General features: G+C 42.9%; 1 protein-coding gene across 1 annotated transcript in view; it reads right to left on the minus strand.

Annotated features, from left to right (window-relative positions):
- Nucleotides 1-23,792, minus strand: part of COL19A1 (collagen type XIX alpha 1 chain) — a 2,318,824-nt gene that overhangs the window by 1,722,726 nt on the left and 572,306 nt on the right. The window contains exon 10 of the mRNA XM_069235722.1: nucleotides 18,645-18,698. Within this exon, the coding sequence (XP_069091823.1) occupies nucleotides 18,645-18,698 (54 nt within the window). The remainder of the gene's footprint in view (nucleotides 1-18,644; nucleotides 18,699-23,792) is intronic.

Below are 23,792 nucleotides of genomic sequence, written 5' to 3' on the forward strand. Positions count from 1 at the left end.
TGGGGAAGAGAAGATGGCAAAATGTTTAGATTCACTGGTGGCCAAGACATACAGGCTTACATTCAAACTCTCAACCTATACTGTGCAGGCCCAGGTACATATTAAATGTGGCATTATGAAACAAAGCTGGGCTATTCAAAATGCATCCCTGAAAAGGTGTCATGTGTTCCGTCAAGCCAAAGTTAGCACCTTTTCTGCCCGGGTCTAGCAGGAAATAGACCACCCCTCCCCCCCAATTCAAATGCAGAATTAAGTGATCTCCTAAAAGATAGAACTCAATACCTTCACATAGGAAACCTGTGAAACTTGTATATTTCAAGCAAAGAATTTAAAATACACGTCAACTGAATTGCAAGATCACTTAAAAGCGGCCCAACCAAAGAAGGCATATGTGTGGCAAGTTATCAAGTCCTAGAAACTCTCAAAACCCCAGCCATATTTCGATCATGGATATCTATTTAAACTGAAGATAGCCTTTGTGCACCTTCGTTTTAGGGTTAATACAACCCGGGACTGCATTCCATCTTGGTCCAGACCATCGGAAGTGATGAGTGCAGGCTTTGTGGGATGGGAAAGGAGATGATGATCCACATCCTGTGTGTCTGTCTGGTGTTACTCTCAGAAAGGAGACTGTTAAAGGGCCTTTTGCTCAAGCTGGAATAAGAACCTGTACAAAAGTATTTATAAATGGCCTTAACTCCCAACATATACGGATGAATATAAAGGCCAGTAAATTCGTACAATTATTTGTTGCAAAAACAAGTGCTCACATTTGTGAAAGTTAGATGGAACTTCAAATACGGAAGAGAATCTTTTTTTAAAAAGTTCACTCTCTCCAATGCACCACTCTGTCTCACTGTATCTCTCTCTCGATCTATCCTCTATCTCCACTCTCTGTTCATCCCAAACCTCCTTCTACTCCTATGATCTCCAAATAACCCTTTCTATACATCCTGGCTCACCCAAAACCTACTTTTACTACCATGATCTCCCAAACGACCCTTTCTACAGACTCTTCCTTCCTCTATCACTCCTTTTATTCATCCCAACCCTCATCTTACTACTATGATCTCCCAATTAACACTTTCTAGACTCTTCCCTCTTCCACACCTCCATTACTCTATTCAATCCAACTAACAGCCTCACATATCTGCTGCGCAAATGAACTCATATTTCCCATTTATACTCTAATCTTTTTGGGTTCCGAAGTAGCATGCTACTAGCCGAAAAGCACTTTGACGCCTCGTCAGGGGCAGTAAGTGCTATATAAATACAATTACAATTACAATGACATACCAAATGAATTAACTGGCCTGCTGGTAATTGGCTATTTCCCATAATAATTGTTGTTTATTTTAACTTATTTATTGTTCATTGGGTCTTTTTCCTCCTTTTATTTGAAAGTTTTTTATGAATATTTATATGTAATGGTTTTAATTGACTATGCACTATATTAATACATCTGAATCAATCTGGAATCTGAGTGAGCAAAGACCAAAGAAAGTTCACAACATCCTCTTTTATGATTTGAGATCCTTCATAACTACCGCTGGCATATTAAGTGAGAATATGATCCTCCAGCTGTGCTGCAGTATGTCATTTAATGAATGACTTTTCTGTCCTCAGTATGAGGATAATCTTGAGGAGAGAGAGACATAAATTGAAATCAAAAGTATGGTCCTACAAATGATTGGCACTAAGAGTGTACCATGTGTTCACTGAGTCAAACCTATATCATCAAAAAGGGCTAGAAAATCGAGGCCAGTGCTTAATCTTCATCCATCCTAATATTAAAATTATGAAAGCAAAGATTTTTATCCAGGGTGTATACATTTTCTCAAACTTTTTTGTATTATTGGGGTGGGCAATGGATGACTGCCATTATGATAAAGAAATCTGCATCAGATGTACACCTAAAAGAAATGCCAGCGTAAGTGAAATTACTTGGATAGCCTAGGGCAATGCCCCATCCCTTTTACTATTGTAATTAGGACAAAAGGCTCTAGATATTTTGGGTAATATATGGTTCAAACGAACTGCAGGATATTGTGGGAATCATATCTCAGAAATAATGAACACACCAAGACAATTATCTGAGGTTTCTAGCTGCAGAACAAACATTTAACAGACATATACAAGATTCACGCTCCTCATCGTTTGCCATAGCCACATTTATATACCCAGATACTTTTTTGTTGCTTCTACAGAACACTGACAATCACACCTTCAATGCACAAATCAAATTCTCCTGCCAATCCCTCTCACTTCAAACAGTTCCTGCAGCTTCAAAATAGTACAGTAACAGTCAAACAGTAGGATGCCCCTCAATGCCACACTTTGATGGAAGTCTGGCCAAGACACACCTTACGTCACTCAAGATTAAGGGGACCACTCCATAAGGTAGCCTCTTGTCTTGAACTCAAGTCCACCAATCCTTCCTTCCCAACTAGTGAGAGGGGGTGGAGTTGGCTGTTGGAGGAGTATAGAAATTAAACTTGATCATTCCCTTGGACTATGGCAATGACAAAGAACGCCATTAGATGGAACTCATACACAAAGGACAATGAAGTAGAAGTAGGAAAGGCTAAGTCAATGCATCACGTCTATTTCAAAATAGTACAAGTCAGGTGACCTCTCACTTCCAACCCCTATCCACCAATCTTCATACCTTAGCCCGAGAGGGAAAAACTAACAACTGGGGCAATATTAGAACACATATGCTGCTAGTCTTTGGTCCAGGAACTACATCATCAGCTACACTCTGAAAGGGGACACTCTTTATGGTCTCTGCAGGCCAATTGTGAATGGACCCTCCTCCACTTCCGGCCCCTTCGGTTAGAAATCTTGAAATCTGTATATACTCTGATCTTGGTCTCTGTCCCCAAGTAGCAAAGGCCACAAAATCTTGCCATTATTAGCAAAATACTTTATGTCAAATGTATCTTTCTTGAAATCAGAGCTACAAACTGCTATTCATTTCAATCTAGATTGGATTATGGAAAGTCCACCTTTCAATCAGCTCCCAAGAAACATCAGGCCAGGCTTCAAGTAGTGCAAAACACTGCAGTATGCCTGATGTATGGTCTTAACAAATTTGACTTGACTTTCAAAGCAAGAAAATCACTTCACTGACTTCCACGTCATACCAGAATCATCTTTTAGGCTATGACCATTGCTTATAAGGGGTAAACATCCTTTTTTACGACTTTTTTATTACGAAAGTCGTGGTTAACGAAAGAGTAACAACGCTTTTTTTAACCACGGCTTGGTATTTTTGTGCCTTAACTACGTATGTTCTGAACAACAAACATGCGTGGTTAAGGTACAAAGAAGGGAGTTGGCGAAGGTAAGTGGTGGGTTTAGGTTTTGGGGTGGGGTTGGGGGGTGGGGCGTTTTTGGTTTTGGGAAGGGGGTGGGGGTTAGGGGGTTTTAGGTTTTGGGATGGGGTTGGGGGGTGGGGCGTTTTTGGTTTTGGGGAGGGGGTGGGGGGTTAGGGGGTTTTAGGTTTTGGGGTGTGGCGTTTTTGGTTTTGGGGAGGGGGTGGGGGGTCAGGGGGTTTTAGGTTTTGGGGTGGGGTTGGGGGGGTGGGGCGTTTTTGGTTTTGGGGAGTGGGTGGGGGGTCAGGGGGTTTTAGGTTTTGGGGTGGGGTTGGGGTTGGGGAGGTGGGGCGTTTTTGGTTTTGGGGAGTGGGTGGGGGTCAGGGGGTTTTAGGTTTTAGGGTGGGGTTGGGGGGGTGGGGCGTTTTGGGGAGTGGCTGGGGGGTCAGGGCGTTTTAGGTTTTGGGGTGGGGTTGGGGGGGTGGGGCGTTTTTGGTTTTGGGGAGTGGGTGGGGGGTCAGGGGGTTGTAGGTTTTGGGGTGGGGTTGGGGGGGTGGGGTGAGGGATGTAGGGTGAATGGTGCCTATTGCTAATGATTTTATCCGGAATGCCTTTACAACGAAATATCGTTGTTAAGGCATTCGTGGTAAAATCATTAGTAGTAAGGACGAGGTCGGTGTTCCGACCTCGTTGTTAAGGTTAGTAGCTGTTTTTAATTCGGTGTTCCGTCATATAATCCTTATAAGGCTATTTATGCTCACTCACCAGTTCAACCGGTCAATAAATTTCCATGCCACAAATCGTAAAAAGGAATCTGAGATCCAGCAATCAATTCCTTCTTTCTGTCTTAAAATTTCAGACAAATCTTTTGGGGCAAGGGCCTTTTTCTGTGGCCATAGAAAAACTTGGAAGTTTCTGTCCCATAGTATTATATCTATTACTTATTTTAGAAAAACATTATTTAAAAACTATCTGGTCATAACTGTTTTACTGTTTTTGCTCCTTCCGTTTTAAACACATATCTTTTTCAGCTAAACATTTGTGCTATATGTGATATTATAAAAAACACAAACACTAACACTTGTAGTGATCAGTGGATGCTGTGGGCATGGTGCACTGTCTCTGGTAACTCTATGACAGAGGCTGAGAAGCAGCTTTAACAACTAAGGGGGCAATCTCCACACCCTCAGAAACAGCGATCTTGGGTCAAGAGTAAAGGAATGCAAACATGCAGGCTTCCCCATCAATTATGAACCCTGAGCAGCAATAAGACAAAGCCCACCACCATTTTGAAGAGTGCACATACGTAGAATCCAGTGGACCTTGCCATGCATACAGCGAGTTATACCAGTGACCTCACAAGCAACATACAGTTACAACATACGCATGCATGTTTGTGACCCAAGTGTGATGGAGTTGGAAGGACCCCGTTAGGGGAAACTGAACAGAGCCTTTACATGGGAGGGCAATTCCTCCACAAAAGCACAGGAAACAAGATTAGTATTCTCACATGATTATACTGATATCACAATCTCTTATACACTGGGTATAGATGGTGGTAGCCACTGGCTCAAAGACGGGTGCATTTTTGATGAACCTGAAGCCAGACCAGTAAATAAGGAAATTCTTCAGTGGGATTGCATTATTGTTCAACCCAATAGGTGGGGGGGAAATGACAAGTTCACAAAGCGAAAAAAACATAGAGCAGGTAGCATGGCTCTCCAGATCCAAACGGAGGATGTTGTGTCACAACTTATGATTTTTTCCATGGGCCCGGTCAGTTGGCGGAGGCAGAGGTGGTTTGTGTTAGGCTCTCCAAGTATAAAACCAAGGTGCAAGCTTTACACTGTAGAATTCAAATGAAACGCTCATTTTCTTTTTGCCATGTAGAATTGTTATCCCTAACAGTATGGCCTATTAATCCAAAAATCAATACTGAGTCGAACGATTTTTCCAAAAACATTTTTCTGAATTCTGATTCTGTGAATGTGGATTGTAGTTTCATCAATATTTTTAGTTTATTCTTAAATGTTATGTTAATATTATCTGAGAGTATATTTTTTGTGCTGTTGTTCTTGTATATTGTGACCTATGAGTTGGTCATTTTCTTTTCTATATACAAAAATACCTTTATTCCTGATTCATTGCTACAACTAAACATTTCAAAATTATTTCCCTCTCTTTTAGCCATTGTCTCGTTCCTTGGAATAATGTTGGACTCTTCCTCGTCGATGATCCCTCATGTAAACAAAGTTGCCAAAATGGCTAACTTTCACTTACACGCACTGAAAAAATAAAGCTTCTTCTACCACCTGCTCAATTGAAAGCAAAGGCTCATGTCCTAATTCTTTCACATCCCCACTTTATCAATGCTGTTTAAGCAGGCATTTCCCAATCTGCCTCTCAAATCATTTTTTGCAAGCCCAGACGGACTTCTCTTTTCATCAAAGAAAAGCAGGTGTATCCCTCCCTTTCTGCTGGAGCTACACTGGCTTTCCATTGATGCCAGAATAAAATTTGACTAGGCTTTCTGCACTACAAAGCTGTCTACTCAAACTATTCTCCTTATCTTGTAATATCCTCAAATTAGTCAACAACATGAGAAATCTCAGGAGCAAAAACATCCTTTTTCCTGGAAATCCTCAATTATATCATCTTCTGTCTCATTTGGAACTATATTACTGCGCAAATCAGGACCAAACTACCCTTCAGACATTTCACAGCCAGCTAAAGACTAATTTCTTACAACTGTTTTTTTATCAATGGGGCACTGTATTTGGTTGCTTGCGTCCACTTGCTCTCTTCAATGTTCTAGGCATAAGAGAAGCCCATTCGGACTTCTTGTCATCTCTGCCTGCCCCTACTCCCACCTGTTCCCTCGCCTCCCTCCCCGCCAGATTCCTCTCGTCCCTCCTTCTCCCCATGTTGTCGTTCCTAATTTGACGGGCAACCTTCTCTGTTTCCTTTGCCTCATTCCCTCCTCTCTGCTTACATCCCCACCAAACTTTTACCTCTCCCTCTATTCTCACGACGTTGTTCTTTGCACGACCGTTCTGTCATATTGCTGTTGATGTGTAAACTGATCCCAAGCCTCTTGGTAGTGATGGGCTACATAAAGCGGTTAAATAAATAAATATGAGTAAATATGTACTAAATTAAAACATATTGTAACAGTCCTAATGTAATCCTGCCGATGGCTCGGCAGGGAAGGAAGGAAATTTATTCTGGCATAGCAAAGCAGGCACAGCGAACAGGAAACACACTGATAAAGTTGGAATGCTTATTTCATTTCAGAAAATCCATGAACTATTGGCCCCACCGAAACTTTTTTGAATCACACGAAAAACAGAATGCACATTTAAAAATGTCCCGCGAAGCACTGGATCAGACATTAAAAATCAGCCCGAAAGAAAGGCGAATAAAGTGCCATAGTGTGAATTAAGACACAAGTGCACTTGTAATGCTTATAATCTGAACTAATACAGAACAGCACGAATGCGAAAGTACTACATTCACGATGTCCTTTAAAAGAGAAGCTCTTGGTAGGTGTTATTATTGCCTTCATGAGGTGCATTAAACTATGGAATTATTGAAAGAATTCGGACGCCTGCAATGGCATTACATTAAAAAGTTTGTGGAAGCGATCACTGCAAGGATGTTAGACTTCCAATCTAAAGGCACTCGATTTAAGTGAAGTGCATTTAAAAACCTGTCAAGCGTGGTGCGGTATTAAAAAGTGTGACCAGCAGGAAATGCGGATGCTAAATTCTAAGCATCTAAATGAATCATCGGGGGATTAGAGGAGGATTATTTTCCTTTAAACCACAAGGACAACAAAGACAACTGTCAGCCAAATTGAGCGAAAAGGGCAATCATAATAATAGGTGGAATTAAAATGGTGGCAGGCTAATCTACGCGCGGAAACGTGCGAACGAAGTGCTGAGAGCAGACTGCAGGAAGTAAACATTCGATTTGCAGGCAACGAACCCCGCATTTTTCTTCACAACAGTATGACTATTTTCGGATACAAAGTGGAAGGAAATCGGCAGACGTTTATTGGGAGATACCTGAACACATCAGATTGGAGCTGCCTGTGCTTAATGGAAATTGGGAAAGGAAAAGGTGAGGCATAATAGTTTCAAGCAACCAGACAAGGAGCTCCAAGTTCCCCAGGTCCATGAGTGAGTAGTTCATGTAATCCAGGTTTTTGCTCAGTATTTTGGGACTGGGGTCCCTCATTTTATATTGGGACACACAGGACTCTGTGGCACAGCATGCAAAGCAAAAACAAAGACTGAACTAGCTTCTCACGTATGGAATTGGGTAATTTGAGCAGGAGACTGCCCCACTAACAAAACGCTGGTAAAATGAGCCGGATTGACTAGGGAAATAAGGAAACGCTGAGGAAGATGAAAGTGGCTTGGGGATTTGCTGTGCTTTGATTTCACATATCTAGGATTTCTTAACACCAATGGGGTTTTCAAATGATAGCTATTGGCTACCATGGGGACTTTTGCACCGACAAAAAAGGTTTTTCAGCTTCGGTAATGCCCTATTTGGGAGGGACTATGGGTCAGATGTAAGAACCTTTTTAGTGGTTGCAAACAGTTTGATTCCCAGAATCGTGCCCTTTGCGACAACTACAAAGCTATTTGGCATGTACAAATGCCCAAATTGCAATTCAGTAACCTATTACAGAATCGCAAAATGAGTTTGCTAGTCGGTATTAGGAAGAGGTGTGTTTAGGGCATCCCTTCCCAATACCAATCACACTGGCAAGTGTGAATCTTTTCTGACCGAAATGCAGTCTTAAAACATTCACATATTACTGCCTACTTCAAGTAAGTGGTAACCTATTTAGAAATGGAAAGGGGTCCGCAAAGGACCCTTTACCCATTGTGAATGGATGTAAAAATATTTTTCAAGAGCTGTTTACTCTTAGAAACTCAAAAAATACATTTTCATTTGTATTTTGAAACACGTACCTTTTTTCCTTTAAGGAAAATAGGCTGCATTTTAAAAAAAAAACTTTATTTAAAAGAAATCACAGGCATGGAGGTCTGCTGATCCCAGCAGGCCACCATCCCTGTGACACTTTGAGATTCTCAATGGGTCGGAAAGCGAGACCTGCCTCATGAATATTAATTAGGTAGATCTATTTGAGACCCACGGGGAATCGCAAAATGTGCCAAAGACACATTGGTACATGGTCATTTGTGCTTTCCTAATTACGAATAGCAAAAATTCCCAATTAGGAAATGGCAAACTGACTTTTTCATACATCTGGTCCTAGATCTAGCAGCAGATTCCCTACCTTTGAATTTCCCAGGTGTCAGACTGGATCCGAAGAATTTTCGTGAGCAGTACCATCTTCATGTGCATCTCCGGCATCATCCATGGTGGAAATTATGTTGTAGTACATATGTAGGTGCCACCCAGGTGCACTGGTGTCAGTTAATTTTCACGACTTTCCACGCCAGAAGCGCGAAGCCATGAAGTGTTCTAACCATTGGAATGAACAACTGAGGCCCTGAAATGGGTCATCCCTTCCCCTTGAAATCCATTCACAGAGCTTGGAGGATGGGTGGGTCTGTAAGGAATCAATAACTAGATATGGGGCATCATTACGATGCAGGGCCGCAGTGGAGAATGGACCGCAGTCAAAGCAGTGGTCCGGCCTCCACATTACGACCGTGGCGGAGCCACCATAGTCAGACCGCTGACACTGCCAGGTTGCCACCAGCCGACATCCCGGCTGTCTCAGCGGTTTGTAATCCACCAGGGTGGCGCTGGGGATTACGACTCCCAAATCCACCAGCTTTTTCATGGTGGTTGGACCGCCATGCAAAGGCTGATGGAATGGGGGCATCGATAGCCCCGGGGGCTCCTGCACTCCACACTTAGCATGCGCAGTGCAGGGGCCCCATTGACAGCCCTGTCTCGCTTTCCACTGCCCGCAATGGGTGCTGCTGCACCGGCCGCACCGCCACATTACCGCCGGATTGATTAAGAGCCGGCATCAATGTTAAGCCCTGTTTCCTGCTGGAAACTTGTATTAGGGCTGGCGGTGTCCTGGCTGCACAGGCGGTCAGATGGCAGAACGGGTTTGGCAGGTGGCCTCAACTGCTCGCCAAAATTGTAATGAGGGTTGTAGTCTCTACCAGATAAGGCATTACCAAAGGTAAATAACTTGTTCACCTGATAGAGACTTCTAGCTGCAGATTCCTTGTGCATAGATGTCCACTTTGCTGAATGGTAGATGTCCAGGACTGGAACTCCACATGCTAACAGAGTGGTCACAGCTTTAGCTCTGGTGCAATGACCTAGCAAGCTTTCAGAAGGTTTCTTCTTGGCCAGTGCATAGCAGATTTTAATGCAGAGCATGACCCACTTAGAGATGGGCCGCATCTGCACGGTTCAACCTTTCTTCGCACTCACATACCCCAAATCCCTCTGTGATTCTGCTTTGCTATCACTTCCAAGGCTAGACCCGGACCTAGATGTTAACGAACTCACCTCCCAATGCCTCACAGTCCTTGCAGTCGAAATCAATAATGTCGCTCCTCTCCAAAGCAAAAAGAAAAGGCCCACTCCCTCAGCACCTTGGTTCAACAAATCCCTCTATGAAGAAAGGAAGCTCATAAGAGCCCTTGAGAAACAATGGAGACAAGCGCCCTCCACTGAAAATTTGGCCTCGCTTCGTTCAGCAAGATCCAAGTACCACAAGCTCATCTTCCTTGGAAAAGCGTCGCACTACAAATCCCTCCTTGACTCAGCCAAAAATAGACCCAAAAAACTATTCGACCTCATCAAGAACCCAAACAGCTCTCCCCCAACCTCCAAATTGGAAGATTCCATAAAGAAAGCAGCGGAATTCGCTGTATTCTTTGACGAAAAGGCAAAATCACTTGTAGATCAGGTCATTCATCCTACCCCTACAGAGGAGCGCAAATCCTTAACCATTTGGCAAAACTTTGACCCCATCTCTGACGATGCTCTCCTTAAATGCATCCTCGATACAAAGCCCTCTAACCATTCACTTGACCCCATCCTGAGTGCCATTGCCATTGACTTCTATTCTAATTCTCTTTCCTATTGGACCACTCTGGTCAACCTCTCCCTCAGTCAAGGCTCCCTTCCTGTTTCCTTCAAAACTGGGCAGGTCACCCCTCTGCTTAAAAAACCCACCGCTGATGCGAACGACCTCAACAACTACCGTCCCATCACTAACCTACCCTTTCTTGCGAAAATCACAGAAAAATGTGTAGCGAAACAACTCGTTCGCCATATCAAGGAAAATGATCTTCTTGACAATTTCCAGTCCGGCTTCATTCAAAACTGCAGCACTGAAACAGCCCTGCTGCTAGTGATTGATGACGCGCTGCGGATACTCGATTCAGGGGAGTCTTGTCTTCTAATTCTTCTTGACCATTCTGCGGCCTTTGACACTGTCAATCACAACACTCTCCTTAACACTCTTCAACAGAGAATGGGCATGGAGGGCACTGTGCTCAAATGGTTTGCCTCCTTCCTCTCTGATAGATCCCAAATGATCAAAATAGCGAACAGTCTTTCAGCTCCTTTAGCGGTCAGTCAAGGTGTTCCTCAAGGCTCCATACTTGCACCCACACTGTTCAATCTCTATTTAGAACCGTTGGGAAATCTCCTGAGTAAATCCGGGATCCACTATCATCTATATGCGGATGACACTCAGATCTACCTTAAGGTGGCCTCCACTCACGATCTCTCCTTCCTTAGCTCCACTCTCGACTCCATCCAAAACTGGATGTTAACTCATCAACTGATCCTGAATCCCTCCAAAACAGAATTCCTCCTCCTCTCCTCCTCACTTTCTCATCCCCCAGTGCAATCATGGATGGATCAGATCAATCTAATGAACAATAAGCCCATCATTGTCGAGAGCGCAAAATCCCTTGGTGTCATTCTCGACAAAAAACTCAATCTACTCTCCCACATCGACTCCATTGCAAAGTCTGCTCGACACCAACTGCGCCTTCTTTTGGGAATTCGTCGCTTCTTCCCGGAGCATGACCTTAAAACCCTGGTCCAATCGCTGGTTCTCTCCAGATTGGACTACTGCAACTCTCTTCTTACTGGCCTTCCCAAATCCCACCTTTCCCCCCTGAAGTCTATTCTCCATTCAGCAGCTCGTTTCATATATGGGGCCAAAAGAAGTGACCACATCACACCCATTTTATCCACCCTCCGTTGGCTTCCCATAGAGGCAAGATCTATCTACAAAACTGCATGTATCACCCACAAAGCCTTGCACTCCTCCTCCCCTCGCTACCTGGTGAATAAACTGAAACTCTCTGGGGGCTCCAGACCATCACGTAATGCAGAAAAGTTATTGCTTGAACCTCCCATTTTCAAGAAGGAAAGATCGATGGCCCAATCCTTCTCAGGCAACGCAGTGAGAATCTGGAACTTACTTCCGCCTCAGCTTCGGACCACCACCTCTTCCCAGGCCTTCAAAACCGACCTCAAAGCTCTCCTCCTTCAAAGACACTTCCAAATTTAATTCAAGCCCTCTGTTTTCTGAAGGAAGTCCTTCCATTATAGGAAAATCTGTTCTCCATGCCTATAGAAGTGCCTTCCCTGGGTGTTTTTGTGTTTTGAGTGTCTGCCATTTAGTGCAGTATTATACCTCTACCAGTATTTTGTACTCTTTTGTAACATGCACACGGCACCTTTCCTTTTACAACGTATCATTTGCTACCTCTTATATCTTGTTTGCTTTTGATACATGCACATCGGCCACCACTGCCTCATGTAACGTATCTATTGTTTTAGTGTTTTGAGTGTCTACCATTTATTGCAATTTTTTTACCTCTACTCGTACTTTATTTGCTCTTGTAACCTGCACACGTCACTTTTTCCTTTCGTAACGTATCGTTTGCTACCTCGTGTATTTTTCTGCTCCTGATAAGTGCACAATTATCACTATTGCCTCATGTAATGTAACGTTTATTTTTGTAACAGGCTCACTTGTAATTCTTCTCCTCTTGTATCTTTACTTTGCCTATTGTGAAGCGCTCTGACACCTTCGGGTAAAGTCTGCGCTATATAAAAACGCATTAAATAAAAATAAATAGAATTGGTTGTCCATCTGGAACTCTTTTGTGTAATCAAGGTAAAATGACAACACTCTTTTTGGATACAGAATGTGGAGTTGAGCCTCTTCTTTAGAGGGCAGAGGAGGAGCGAAAAAGGTAGGCAGTGTAATTGTTTCGCCTACATGGAATGGGGTGACAACTTTTGTTAGAAAGGAAGGCTTCGTGTGAAGTACCAGTTTGTCAGGATAGACAGAAAGGTAAGGAGGCTTAGATGATAAGACCTACAGCTCACATACTCAGCGGGCAGATGTAATTGCCCCAAGGAAGGCTGTTTTCAGTGTCAGAAGCCTGAGGAGACAATTGTGGAGAGGCTCGTAAGGGGAACACATTAAGAATGTAAAAATCAGATTGGGATAACTGCTGAGGCATGATAATTGGAGAAGGAGGGAAAAGATGAACAAGACCTTTTAGGAACCTATGTACAATAGGGGTCTTTAACAAGGAGGGTTAGTAAGACAGTTGCAAGAAGGCAGAAAGAGCGACAAATAGACCTTAAGAGTGCCCAGAGCAGAGCCCTACTGGGCAAGGGAAAGAATAAAGACTATAGAAAGAGGAGCAGAAATCAATGTGTCTCCACACACCAAGCCACAACATTTTTCCAATGGCAGGTATACACCATCTTAGTGGAGGGATGCCTGGCTCCCAAAATAACTTGACAGACTTCGAGAGGAAGGTCAAAAGCTGTCAACTGTTACCACTCAATCTCCATGCAAGAAAGCTTAGAGTGGACAAGTTTGGGTGAAGAACCCTCCCCTGCTGCTGCAACAGAAGTTCCTCCCAAAAAGGTGGCCTGATAGGAGGATAGATGGCCATGCTCATCTTGGGATACCAGACACTCTGTGCCCAGTCAGGGACTACAAGAATAACTTGGGGCCGATTATTTCAGATTTTTTTGAGAACTCCGGGCAGGAGTTGTATTGTTAGAAAGGCATACAGGAGGCCTGAGCTCCACTCGAGACGAACAGCGTCTCGGAGCAAGAGTTGCTTTGGAAACTTCAGCGCACAGAGCTGCTAACATAGCACCTTCTCAGTGGAGGCAAACAGATATAACCAATGCTCTTCCCACTGCTGAAAGAGACCTTGCGCCACCTCTGGATGGAGATGCCATTCAAGATCCAACAGGCATTGATGGCTGAGTTTGTCTGCCCTGGTGTTCAGAGATCCCACCAGGTGTTGAGCAACCAGGGATATGACCTGCTGTTGCAGCCAAGTCCAGAGATGCAGGGCCTCCTGATAGAGGGTCCTACAGCACCATTCCACCCTTTCGCTGCAGTACTACATGGCAGTGGTATTTTCCATGAACACCTGCACTAGCCTTCTCTTGATGGAGGGCAAAAAGGCTTTCAATGCCAGTCATATCACTCGGAGCTCCAGCATGTTGATGTGAAGGCCTGATTCCGCTGGAGATCAGAGTCCTGAACAGCTCCTATGACAGAGAGCATCTGTTTGTGTAACTTCAAGCAAATGCAGAAGGTCCGCCCTAGTCTGAAGGTGGGAGATAACAGGCTGGGGCAAGCATGCCTTCAATAGCCAGTCATCGAGATAAGGAAAGATTGGCACCCCTAATCTCTGCAGATGAGCTGCAACCATAGCCATCACCTTGGTGAACACACAAGGAGCACGTAAACTGAAAATGCTTGTTGCCCACAGTAACCTCAGATAGCATGGGTGGGCAGGCAGGATAGGAATGTGGAATTAGGTGTCCTGTAAAGTCCAATGTTATCATCTGGTCTCATGGGTCCAGGGCAGACAAGACCGTGAACATTTTGAATTTCTCCTCCTTGAGGAAGAAGTTGAGGGCTAAAAGGTCTAGAATAGGATGAAGGCCTTTGTCCTTCTTGGGAATAACAAAGTAGAGGGAATAGCAACAACAGCATTGTTCAGTCACTGGAACCCTCTCTATGGCTCTTGTGGCCAAGAGAGCCATGCCTTCCTCGCAGAGAAGGGACAGATGATCCTCTGACAGCCAGTCATGAGATAGTGGCATGAAAGAAGAAGAATCTCAAAGGTGAGGGAGTAGCCATTTCAGACAATCTGCAACACCCAGCTGTCCGATGTTATGGACTGCCATTGGGGCAGGTGATGGCAAATTCTGCCAGCAGCTGGGTGGCCATGGTGGTAAAGGGACAGATTAGGAAGGTTTGGAGGCTACAGCTGAGGGGGTTGGTGGACTTAGCAGACCACTGGCTACTTGACCCCCGAAGTCTGTGGGTACTGTGCCCTCAGCCACCGAGAGGCTGGGGAGCATGCATGGCTGGGAGGAACATGGCACAGCTGGAAGTCCCTTCCAAAGACATGAAAGAAGCTAAAAGCAGATTGGGGATGACGGGGGCTGCTGAGAGGCCCAAGGACTTGGTCATAGCCTGAGAGTCCCTAAAGAGCTCCAGCACCGAATCTGCCTTGTCCCGAAACAGATGGGTGCCATCGAAAAGCATGTCCCTAAGGGAAGCTTGGACATCCCCCAAAAAACCAGACAAACTCAACCAGGCCTGGTGCCTCAATACCACTGTTGATGAAACTGCTCAGCTCAGTGAGTCATTTGTGTTGCATCATCATCATATTGGGAGCTTTGCTGTATCTCTCCCATCAGCAACAGCCTGAGAGACTATGGCCCAGCTGCCTCCGGGACCTGTGGTAACACTTGAGCAACCATACCCCACGGTTACCCCATGGTCACGCTTCAGGAACAACAGGCAGAGAAGATGCGGGTCCCTCAATGACAGTGGGCAGTGACAGGCCCCGCAGGGTTTGAATCCTGTCTTCCTAGATGATAGATCCTACCCACTCCAGGAGGAAATCTTCAAAAACTGTTGACAAAATGTCCAAAGAAAATGACTGCAGGGTAGCTCTTCTTCAGATCACAGCTGGCTGGCTTGGAAAGAAAGGAACTGACACAGCATGCCTGAGTGGCACCTATATAAGTACTGCGATGCCATTTCTGGTGCATATGACACCGATGATGCATGCAGAGTTGATCAATGCCACCACCCGGCGCACAGGGGTACTGCTCATAAAAAATCTTCTGGATCCAGTCCAATGTCTGTGAAATTCAAAGGTAAGAAATATGTGGGTTGAAGTCTCTATCAGATCATTTGAGCAAAAAACAGCATCACTATAGATGCATTACTGTACAAGAATACATTATTGGTTATCAGGCCTGTCAATCTTGGGGTGGTCTTCCCCCAAACATTTTGCCTTCCTCCTCTTATTTTTGCTGATCTTGTTTTTGCTTGCCTCAGGACTATGCACGCTTTACCACTTCTAACCAGTGCTAAAGTGCATGTGCTTACTCCTCAAAACATGATAGGTTTGGGTTATACACAATTGGTATATTTAATTTGCATTTAAGTCCCTAGTAAAGTGGTACTACATGTAACCAGGGCCTGTAAATTAAACGCTACTAGTGGGCGTCCAGCACTTATTGTGCCACCCATTCAAGTAGCCCTTTTCAACATATCTGAGGTCTGCCATTGCAGAGTCTGTGTGCAGTTTACTCTGCCATTTCAGAATGGCGAAATAAACCTTCCCTTTTCATACACATGTCACCCCTAGGGTAGGCCCTGGACACCCAAAGGCCAGGGTGCTGTGTATCTAAAAAGTAGAACATGTGCTGGTAGGTTGTCCTGGTGGTGAAAAAATCTTAAATTCATTTTACACTACTGCAAGGCCAGCCTCTCCCATAAGATAACATTGGAGCCTACTAACAGTGTCATTTTCAGAATTGCAGTTTAAAATCCGACTTCACCATAAGTTAGGATTTTAAATTGTTATTCCAGAGAACCAAGCATGAAGGGGTCATCTCTTCCCATTTTGAAGCTACACGTATAAGGTGTAATTACAGTGAGGTTTCCTCTATCAAAAAGCTCCAACACAGATGCGCAAATGGATCAAATTGGTTTGTGGGGAATGAAGGAATGTGTCCAGCAGTTCTGGGTCCTGAGGAGAACCCTGTAATCTCTGTGGGTTTGAAACACGTCAACAGTGGTGGAAACCAGGGAGTGCTGTTAAAAGACATTACTGGCAGACAAGGAATATTTGAATGGAGCATGACAGAGGCAATATCCTTCTTCATTGCCTATTTTGAACTCACTTTAGTTTGGCACCCTCTCATCACGTACCCATTTGCCAGGAGCTTCCAACTTAATAGAGACATGCCCCAAATGAGCATATATGATTTCAGAAACTGATACACATCAGTTACTTGCAGAATTCAAACTTTTTGTAATATGGTGATTTAATGTCATAATGTCTTGCCATGTCTGACGTGTTTTGGGCTAGCAACAATAGGAAATGTCAATGTGATTTATTTATTTTTGTTTACGATCAGTTCAGTGAAACAGAAATCAAAAGCAGTGTAATGTATGTTGTAAATAAATTGTGATCACATTACTTCAGCTGGACATAGCTAGGGGAAGAAGGGAATTCCTTGCTCTTCAAAGCCACTGTTTAGATGCTTCTCACATCTTTCAGAACCAGGGCACTAAAGTATAAATACTGGACCACAGAAATCACTTCTGTACCTGTGGAGTCTCTGCCACGAAGAAGGACTGCTGTGCTGCTGAAGGACTGCCATTCTGCTGGACTGCTACTCTATGGGATTCCTGCTTTGCTGACCTGCTGCCTCCTGCCCTTTTGCCTAGGAGTACGAAGGACTGGACCTGATCTCGCCAACCCAGAACCCACATATCCTCAGGGATATAAAAGACGTCCAACCACCTTGACCCTGCACCTGGACTCTGCCATCTGGGAGTCTACCCTGGCAGGCGGTGCCACCCAGTCCTGGACCCTTGGAAATGGGCCTAAGCTGATTCTTTCAGTGGATCTGGTGCAACCTCTGCTGCGGGAACAGAACTGATGCATCGCCACTGCTGCATGGAGCAGAACCACACATCACTGCTTCTGCATTGGTCAGAACCAATGCAACAGACTTCCATCACTGCATCTTGTGACCGGTGCATCACCTTCAGAACAGTCACTATGTGAAGCTTTTCCCGGCACAAGCTCCTCACATCCCTTGTTGACGGCAGCTTTGCCAATGATGCTACAGCTTCACATTGCAGCCTCAACTGAGCAACGCATCTGGATATCGGATCCATGCAACGCTCAACTAGGATTTAAGGTACTTTGGTTCAGCTGGCCTAACAGGGTCACTGCAGCTGGCCTACACTACATCGTGGTCTGCCTGAACTCTTGACTTTGTTCCGGTCTGGTGCAACCAGATTCCCCGGTTGGCACTTCTTGCTTCAAGGAGCTTATTATAATTTATTCTTTAAAAATTCAAAACTCCTGTTCTACTAATTGTTTTTTTCGTTTGGGTCTTATTTACTAAATTTAGTTCTATTTTTCTAAGTTTGGATGGGCTCCTTTTTGTGTGGTGTTTTCACACTTTTACTGTTTGAAGTGTTGTGCAATTACTTTACACATTTTCTCAAGGTTAAGCCTGACTGCTCTGTGTCAAGCTACCAGGGGGTTGAGCACAGGTTAATTTGGGGGTTGCCTGTGCCTTACCCTGACTCAAATTGTGGTTGCTGCTTGACCAGGGTTCACACCACAGTAAACCATTAACCCAATTTCTAACAGTCAGAAACGCAATTCTAGTAGGATAGGGTAAGGATGCTGTTAGGGAGTTGTAATGCACATTCAAATTAAACTAAAGGGGGAGTGTCACTTGAATGTCAGACTAAAGGATAATGGGCCTTAAAAGCAAATAATTGACTTTTTAACTGTATTACAGAGCTGACGGTATTTGTCAGCCACAGTGCTACTGAAATGCTATTTAGTTCAATCTGAAGTAACCTGTTCAGTACACCAGTGCTCTGCACTACATTTTATCCCTTTCATTATGAAGATCATAGTATATGGTGCAGAAATACACCACTGCTATTACACCGATCACCAAGGTTCACCGAAAAAACAGATATCTCTGTCATTCAATTTTCCCACAATATCAAGAGAATAGCAGTTTGTCATTGCTGGAATAATGCACTGAGAGGTTCGAGACCACATTATCAATAAACAAAGCTATGTCCAAAATGACATCATCAACATCTGAAGTAGGCATATTTGTCATTGCAATATGAAGTTTGTAAGAAGACACGAGTTGCCCATCTTGCTGGTAACGGAAGATTCACATGTATTAAAATGAAATAAAGAACAAACTGCGATTGGTCAAATAAACTAAAAATCTCACTTTCTCCCCTGGCGAACCCGGAGCTCCAGTGCCTCCTTTTTCACCCTTTTCACCCTGAAATAGAAGAATAAAAGAATAACTTGAAAGAACATGACACATAGAAGTCGCTAATGTTCATTATGCCATTTTTAACACGTTTAAAACGAGCAGTGTACTTAGTCATTAATCGTTCCATCTCAACATGCCTACTCATATTTACATTATTTTATGTTGAATGGAATTAATTGGGTACACTTAACCCACTAGTAGCAATAACAGCTGCATTGCTTTCATAAACATACCTATTAGGTATTACTACATATAATTATTTTCTCAGAAGGGAGACAGCAGAATTAGTTATCAGGTTAATCTATGTACCTTGCAATATGAGTCTATCAAAAGCTTTCCTGACTGAGATATACACATTTTCGCACATTTATAGCTTCTTTAAAAATTCAAAAACACACACTGCAATTAAATTTAACTTGAAATTTAAAGAAACATTTTCCGTTGTCATTGGCCGCAATGATCTACGTAACTGAAGTCTAAAACTAAAGCATCGGGTACCATGTGTATGTAGGTGATATCTTCTGTGGAGTATTCATGGGTAGACGCCAAGTGGCAACCTTTATGAAGTAGTTCAAATACAAAGGACTAAAAGTGCCTCTGCCATAATGAGGCAAAACAGAAATCATGCTTATGGGTCCAGCTTGCTTCAAACTACTTTCGACTGGGACTGGTTACCAATCACACCCATGCAAAAGATTTACAACTTGGGAGTACTGTTTACCTGCGACCTCGTAATACTAAAAGCAAAATAAATAAAATGGATCTACCATTTTCCCTACTGAAACACGCCCTCCCATTCTACAAAGTTGCTCTGATACTTGGAGAGGCAATTTCCAGCTTGGATTCCTGCAACAAAGCCTCGAACTAAGAAACTCAAAAAAGTCCCAAAACCATATGGCCCAGTTCATACTCACGCTCTGCTGCTGCATTTTGTCTATAAGGAAACCTTCCTCTGCATGACTACCAATGAGATACACAGTTCAATACTTCAAACTTAGTGCACACCAATTTGCATTGTTGCACTTCGGGGTACCTAACTAAGACTTTCAAGACCTAGAAACTGGCCAACTTCCTGTGGTCAACAACCTTCAAATTTCTTTCCAACAGCACAATGATTACACAGATTGAAGGAAAATGTAAGTTCAAAGCTGTACCCTTGCAGCTTTCTGCTGCATCAAAAAAGCATTTGCTGTGAGATTCCATAGATAATTTTAAACCATCCCTTTGGTATAATCTCAGGACCCTAAATAGTACTCTCTTCTTTGACACTCACCCATCCATCACAAAATATGACATGAGGCCTTCGTATGGACTCACTATAGTTATGCCTAATTTCATAGCGCCTTACAAATCACAATGTCTTTGCCTTTCATTGTTGTACATTGCACTTTTTTCCTTTTGTGCGATTGTTTTGAAAGACACTGTAATTTCACTTGCTTTGCAGCCACTTTCCTGAGATTGTGGTTGTACATTCTCTGACTTCTCAGTGGGCTCAACAAGTGCCAGGTGTTGTTTCATGTCCATCCAGCAATCGTTCTCAGGCTTCTATAGATATAACAGATTCGCTTTTCACTGTATCAAGGTACCGTTATAAATTAGAACCTATAGCATTTATTTTTAGAGAGGAGGATTCTAGCAGAGCTGACATGTCTGGCGAACAGATGCGCTCTGGGGCATGCAGCCTGTGTAAACTGGGTTTACACTTCCCTCTGAGGACCACTTGACTACACAAACAGAGGTATGGGGTTCTCCACTCCCATAGATCATAAATAATAATAGCTTTCCTGGGCATGCAATTACAGGGTAGGCTCAGGCCACTAGATTTGCATTATGGTGGCACTATTTGTGTTATAGAGTTTTTCTAACTACTATTCTGATTTTTATAATTATTGGCAGTATTGTAATTGCATCTAATTTACTTCATAATAGACTATGTTAATTGCAATAAATATATTGTGTACTTTCATTGTGTCGTTTTGGGGTCGAGCGCGCAAGCACTCTGGCCCCTGTTGTAATCTCTCTGTGGTATTTTAACCACACCCATGTCACAGCCATCACTTTCATTGGTTTGTGGGCTTGCCCTTTAAAATTCGCTTGATTTCATTAGTGAAAGGCATGCGTGTGTCATGCCTTTTATGGTGTTTAGCCCTCCTCGAGAGCACCGGTTAACTACTGAAAACATACGAGGCTCAGTGTTTTCCGCATGGCTTCTGGACTACTGTTTATTTTTATTTGCTACGCAGCACATTTTCACTGGGCAATAGTCAAGCCCTTTGCATAACATCAACCCTGTTACATGGATAATTGCACTTTTGCCAGTGCTAGTGCAAGTGTTTCAATAAAAATTTATTAATGAGTGTTCATGTATTCAGGTTAATGGATTTGTGTAGAAAATATAATAACACAGAAAAATTTGAAAATTTTATTACGATGAGTGGCCGCCATTGTTCACGGAGTGTAAATCTGGAGCATATGTTTGACTAATGGAGTAATATGTCATATTATAGGTTATGCATTAAGTATTGGCTTTATTAATTGTAGGCCTTAATTTAGCGAAGGTCTTGGCTTACTTGCCAGGCCTCATGTCAAGCTGTATTTCTTAACGTTTAATAAATGGCTGTCCTAGAGAGTTAAACTGTCATTTTCGTTTGGATTGTGTAAGTGTGCTCGCAGCTGAGAATCTTTTCTCATGAGAAACGACTGCTAAAAGATGCTGTTTTTGCTAAATGTAACATTATGTGTGTAATGTGTGTAAGACTGACTTTCTCAGGAGGAGAACAAGGGAGACACTGACTGGAGTAGAAGCTTCAACAATATTGTTACCTGATGAGTCGGATGATGAGAACATTGCAGGAAAAACCAATCAGCGTCATGTGAATGGAGTAGTGGTACAATTCATAGATTTGGAGTATTAGTTTTATTGGACAAAGTGTGAACATGCGATCCCTTGACCAGTAGGGATTTGGGAAGTAGTTTTAGGGAATTTAACTTCACAAGACTGCACCGGGGGAAGATAGCCCATTGCCCATTTTCTTGCTGGCAGAAAGGTTAATAATTTCTTGTCCTTCTTGACATTTGATGCTGAATCCTGATGCCTTGCTGATCGAATGATGTCCTGATGACGAAGCCTATCTTGTCTTGCCGATCCAATTTAGGAGAGGTATTATTTGTTTCCATGTGTCTGTTATGCATATTTGCTTTTTCTTTCTAGGTACCAACCACACTGTTTTGCGAGATCTATAGCTATATGTTTTTTCAAATTCGTGTTACTAAATTGTTTTGCATGAAACCCAACATGCTAATGTGAATCTGGTGTTAGTTAAGGATTCTCACTAATGAAAATCTGCTAATAAGGAATGATGCTTGATAAATTTCTTTGCAGAATCTACTTATATGTAACGAAATTGTTCTTGTTATTAATATGCACTGTAACCTTAGAATGTGTAATAGTTCAAGCCTTGATTAGATTACATTTTTTCTGTCGCTTTGGACAGCCAGTGTTGTTTCTGTGTGTATATCATTTGATTTTGTAATTAATTTACATGACTTTAGCATTGTTAATATCGAGAAATAAATATCCTAACTTTTACTAAAAGTGTGGTTATTCATGGTTGAAAGGTCATGGTGTCTGATAAATACTGACTCTATTGATTATTAATGTTATTGATTATTCTTGATTATTGATATTGTGTATTGGTTATTGATTATTGATCTGCATGTACTGGAGTTATGGTGGGATCATCTTAATTGCGAGTCAAAAGGTTCACTGACTTATTCGCGTCACCTTGTAAGTTTACTTATTAAGGTCAGATGCGCTAACACCGGTTACATGGATAATTGCACTTTTGCCTATACGTTTGATTGTGAACAAACTTCTGTTTCCTTTTGTTTGCCTCCTTCACGCTCATGGCAGCTGTCGGCTCGCTTATGTGAAACTGTTTTACTTTTCAGTTTCAGTTTATGTGGCAAGAAAAGTCCAGTTAGGAGTTTATACAACGCTAATAGCTCTAACTCGAGAAAATGCGAGACCCATTGCATTGCAAATGCTTGTTTTCTGTTGCTATGTATATGTATGAATGAGATAATGTATGAAAAAGTCTGACCTGTTTTACACTGTTCCTTGTGAAAGGGGGCTAGCGTTTCGTGACTTCTGGGTTGGCACAACTACTTGTCACTCTGTAAGGTTAGGAGGGCAAGTAAGGCACTGTAAGCTAGTCAGGTATTTTGGTATGACTGTACTTATTTGGTAGAAGTGGTGAAAACCCTACATTCTGATGTTCTGTTGTCCCAAGGCACAGTTCTGCAAAAACAGACTGTCTGTGACATATAAATCCACAGACCAGTCAGGCCTTGTGCTTGGACACCTTCCAGGCAAAAGCACAACTCTAGGCTTTCAAAGTACAAGCATCAGTACAGAAGATGACCTCTGAAAATCTGAACAATCAGACCTCTGTGCCATACTCTCGTCTATCCTTCCATGTTCTGCAGGTACCTCTTCAAAAAGGTTCACTCTAAGAATCTGGAAGTGATTTGAATAGTTGAGAACATTAAACAGTGGTTAGCTGTTTGAAGATTATTCAGAAGTGTATTCCTTAGACTAGACTCTGGGTGGTGAAAGTCATTCTCATAAAGTAGTGGTGGTGCCATGTAGGAGTGGGAATTCTTGAATGCTTTTTTTCTGTATTGTGCGGAAGAAACCAGGAACAATGAAAAGCAATTAAAAGTAAAACAGTGTAACATCTAAAAGAATTTGTGGAAAAAGGAACAGTCAATTTAAATGACAATTAGACCATCCATAGGTTTTAAGAGTAAGACTCAGAATAAAGTTGATCTGAAGGAAAATATTAAAATACATAGCTAGGCAGTGCTAGCAAAATTTTCAAGGAGCAATAGCTAAGATGGCAGTGGGTAGAAGCCCTGAAGAGGAACCCAAAAGGGGAGCTCCACTCCAAATTGGGACAAGTGAAGTAAAGAGAGCAGTGCAGCAAGTATCAAAGGGAGCAGTGAACAATGAAGAGACAAGTAAGGCCAAGGGACGTGAAACATTGGAGAAGCAGGATACCTCTTACAATGCAGAACTGTGGACAGGAGTCTGAAGAG

Source organism: Pleurodeles waltl, chromosome 5, assembly GCF_031143425.1.
Source record: "Pleurodeles waltl isolate 20211129_DDA chromosome 5, aPleWal1.hap1.20221129, whole genome shotgun sequence".
Lineage (NCBI taxonomy): Eukaryota > Metazoa > Chordata > Amphibia > Caudata > Salamandridae > Pleurodeles > Pleurodeles waltl.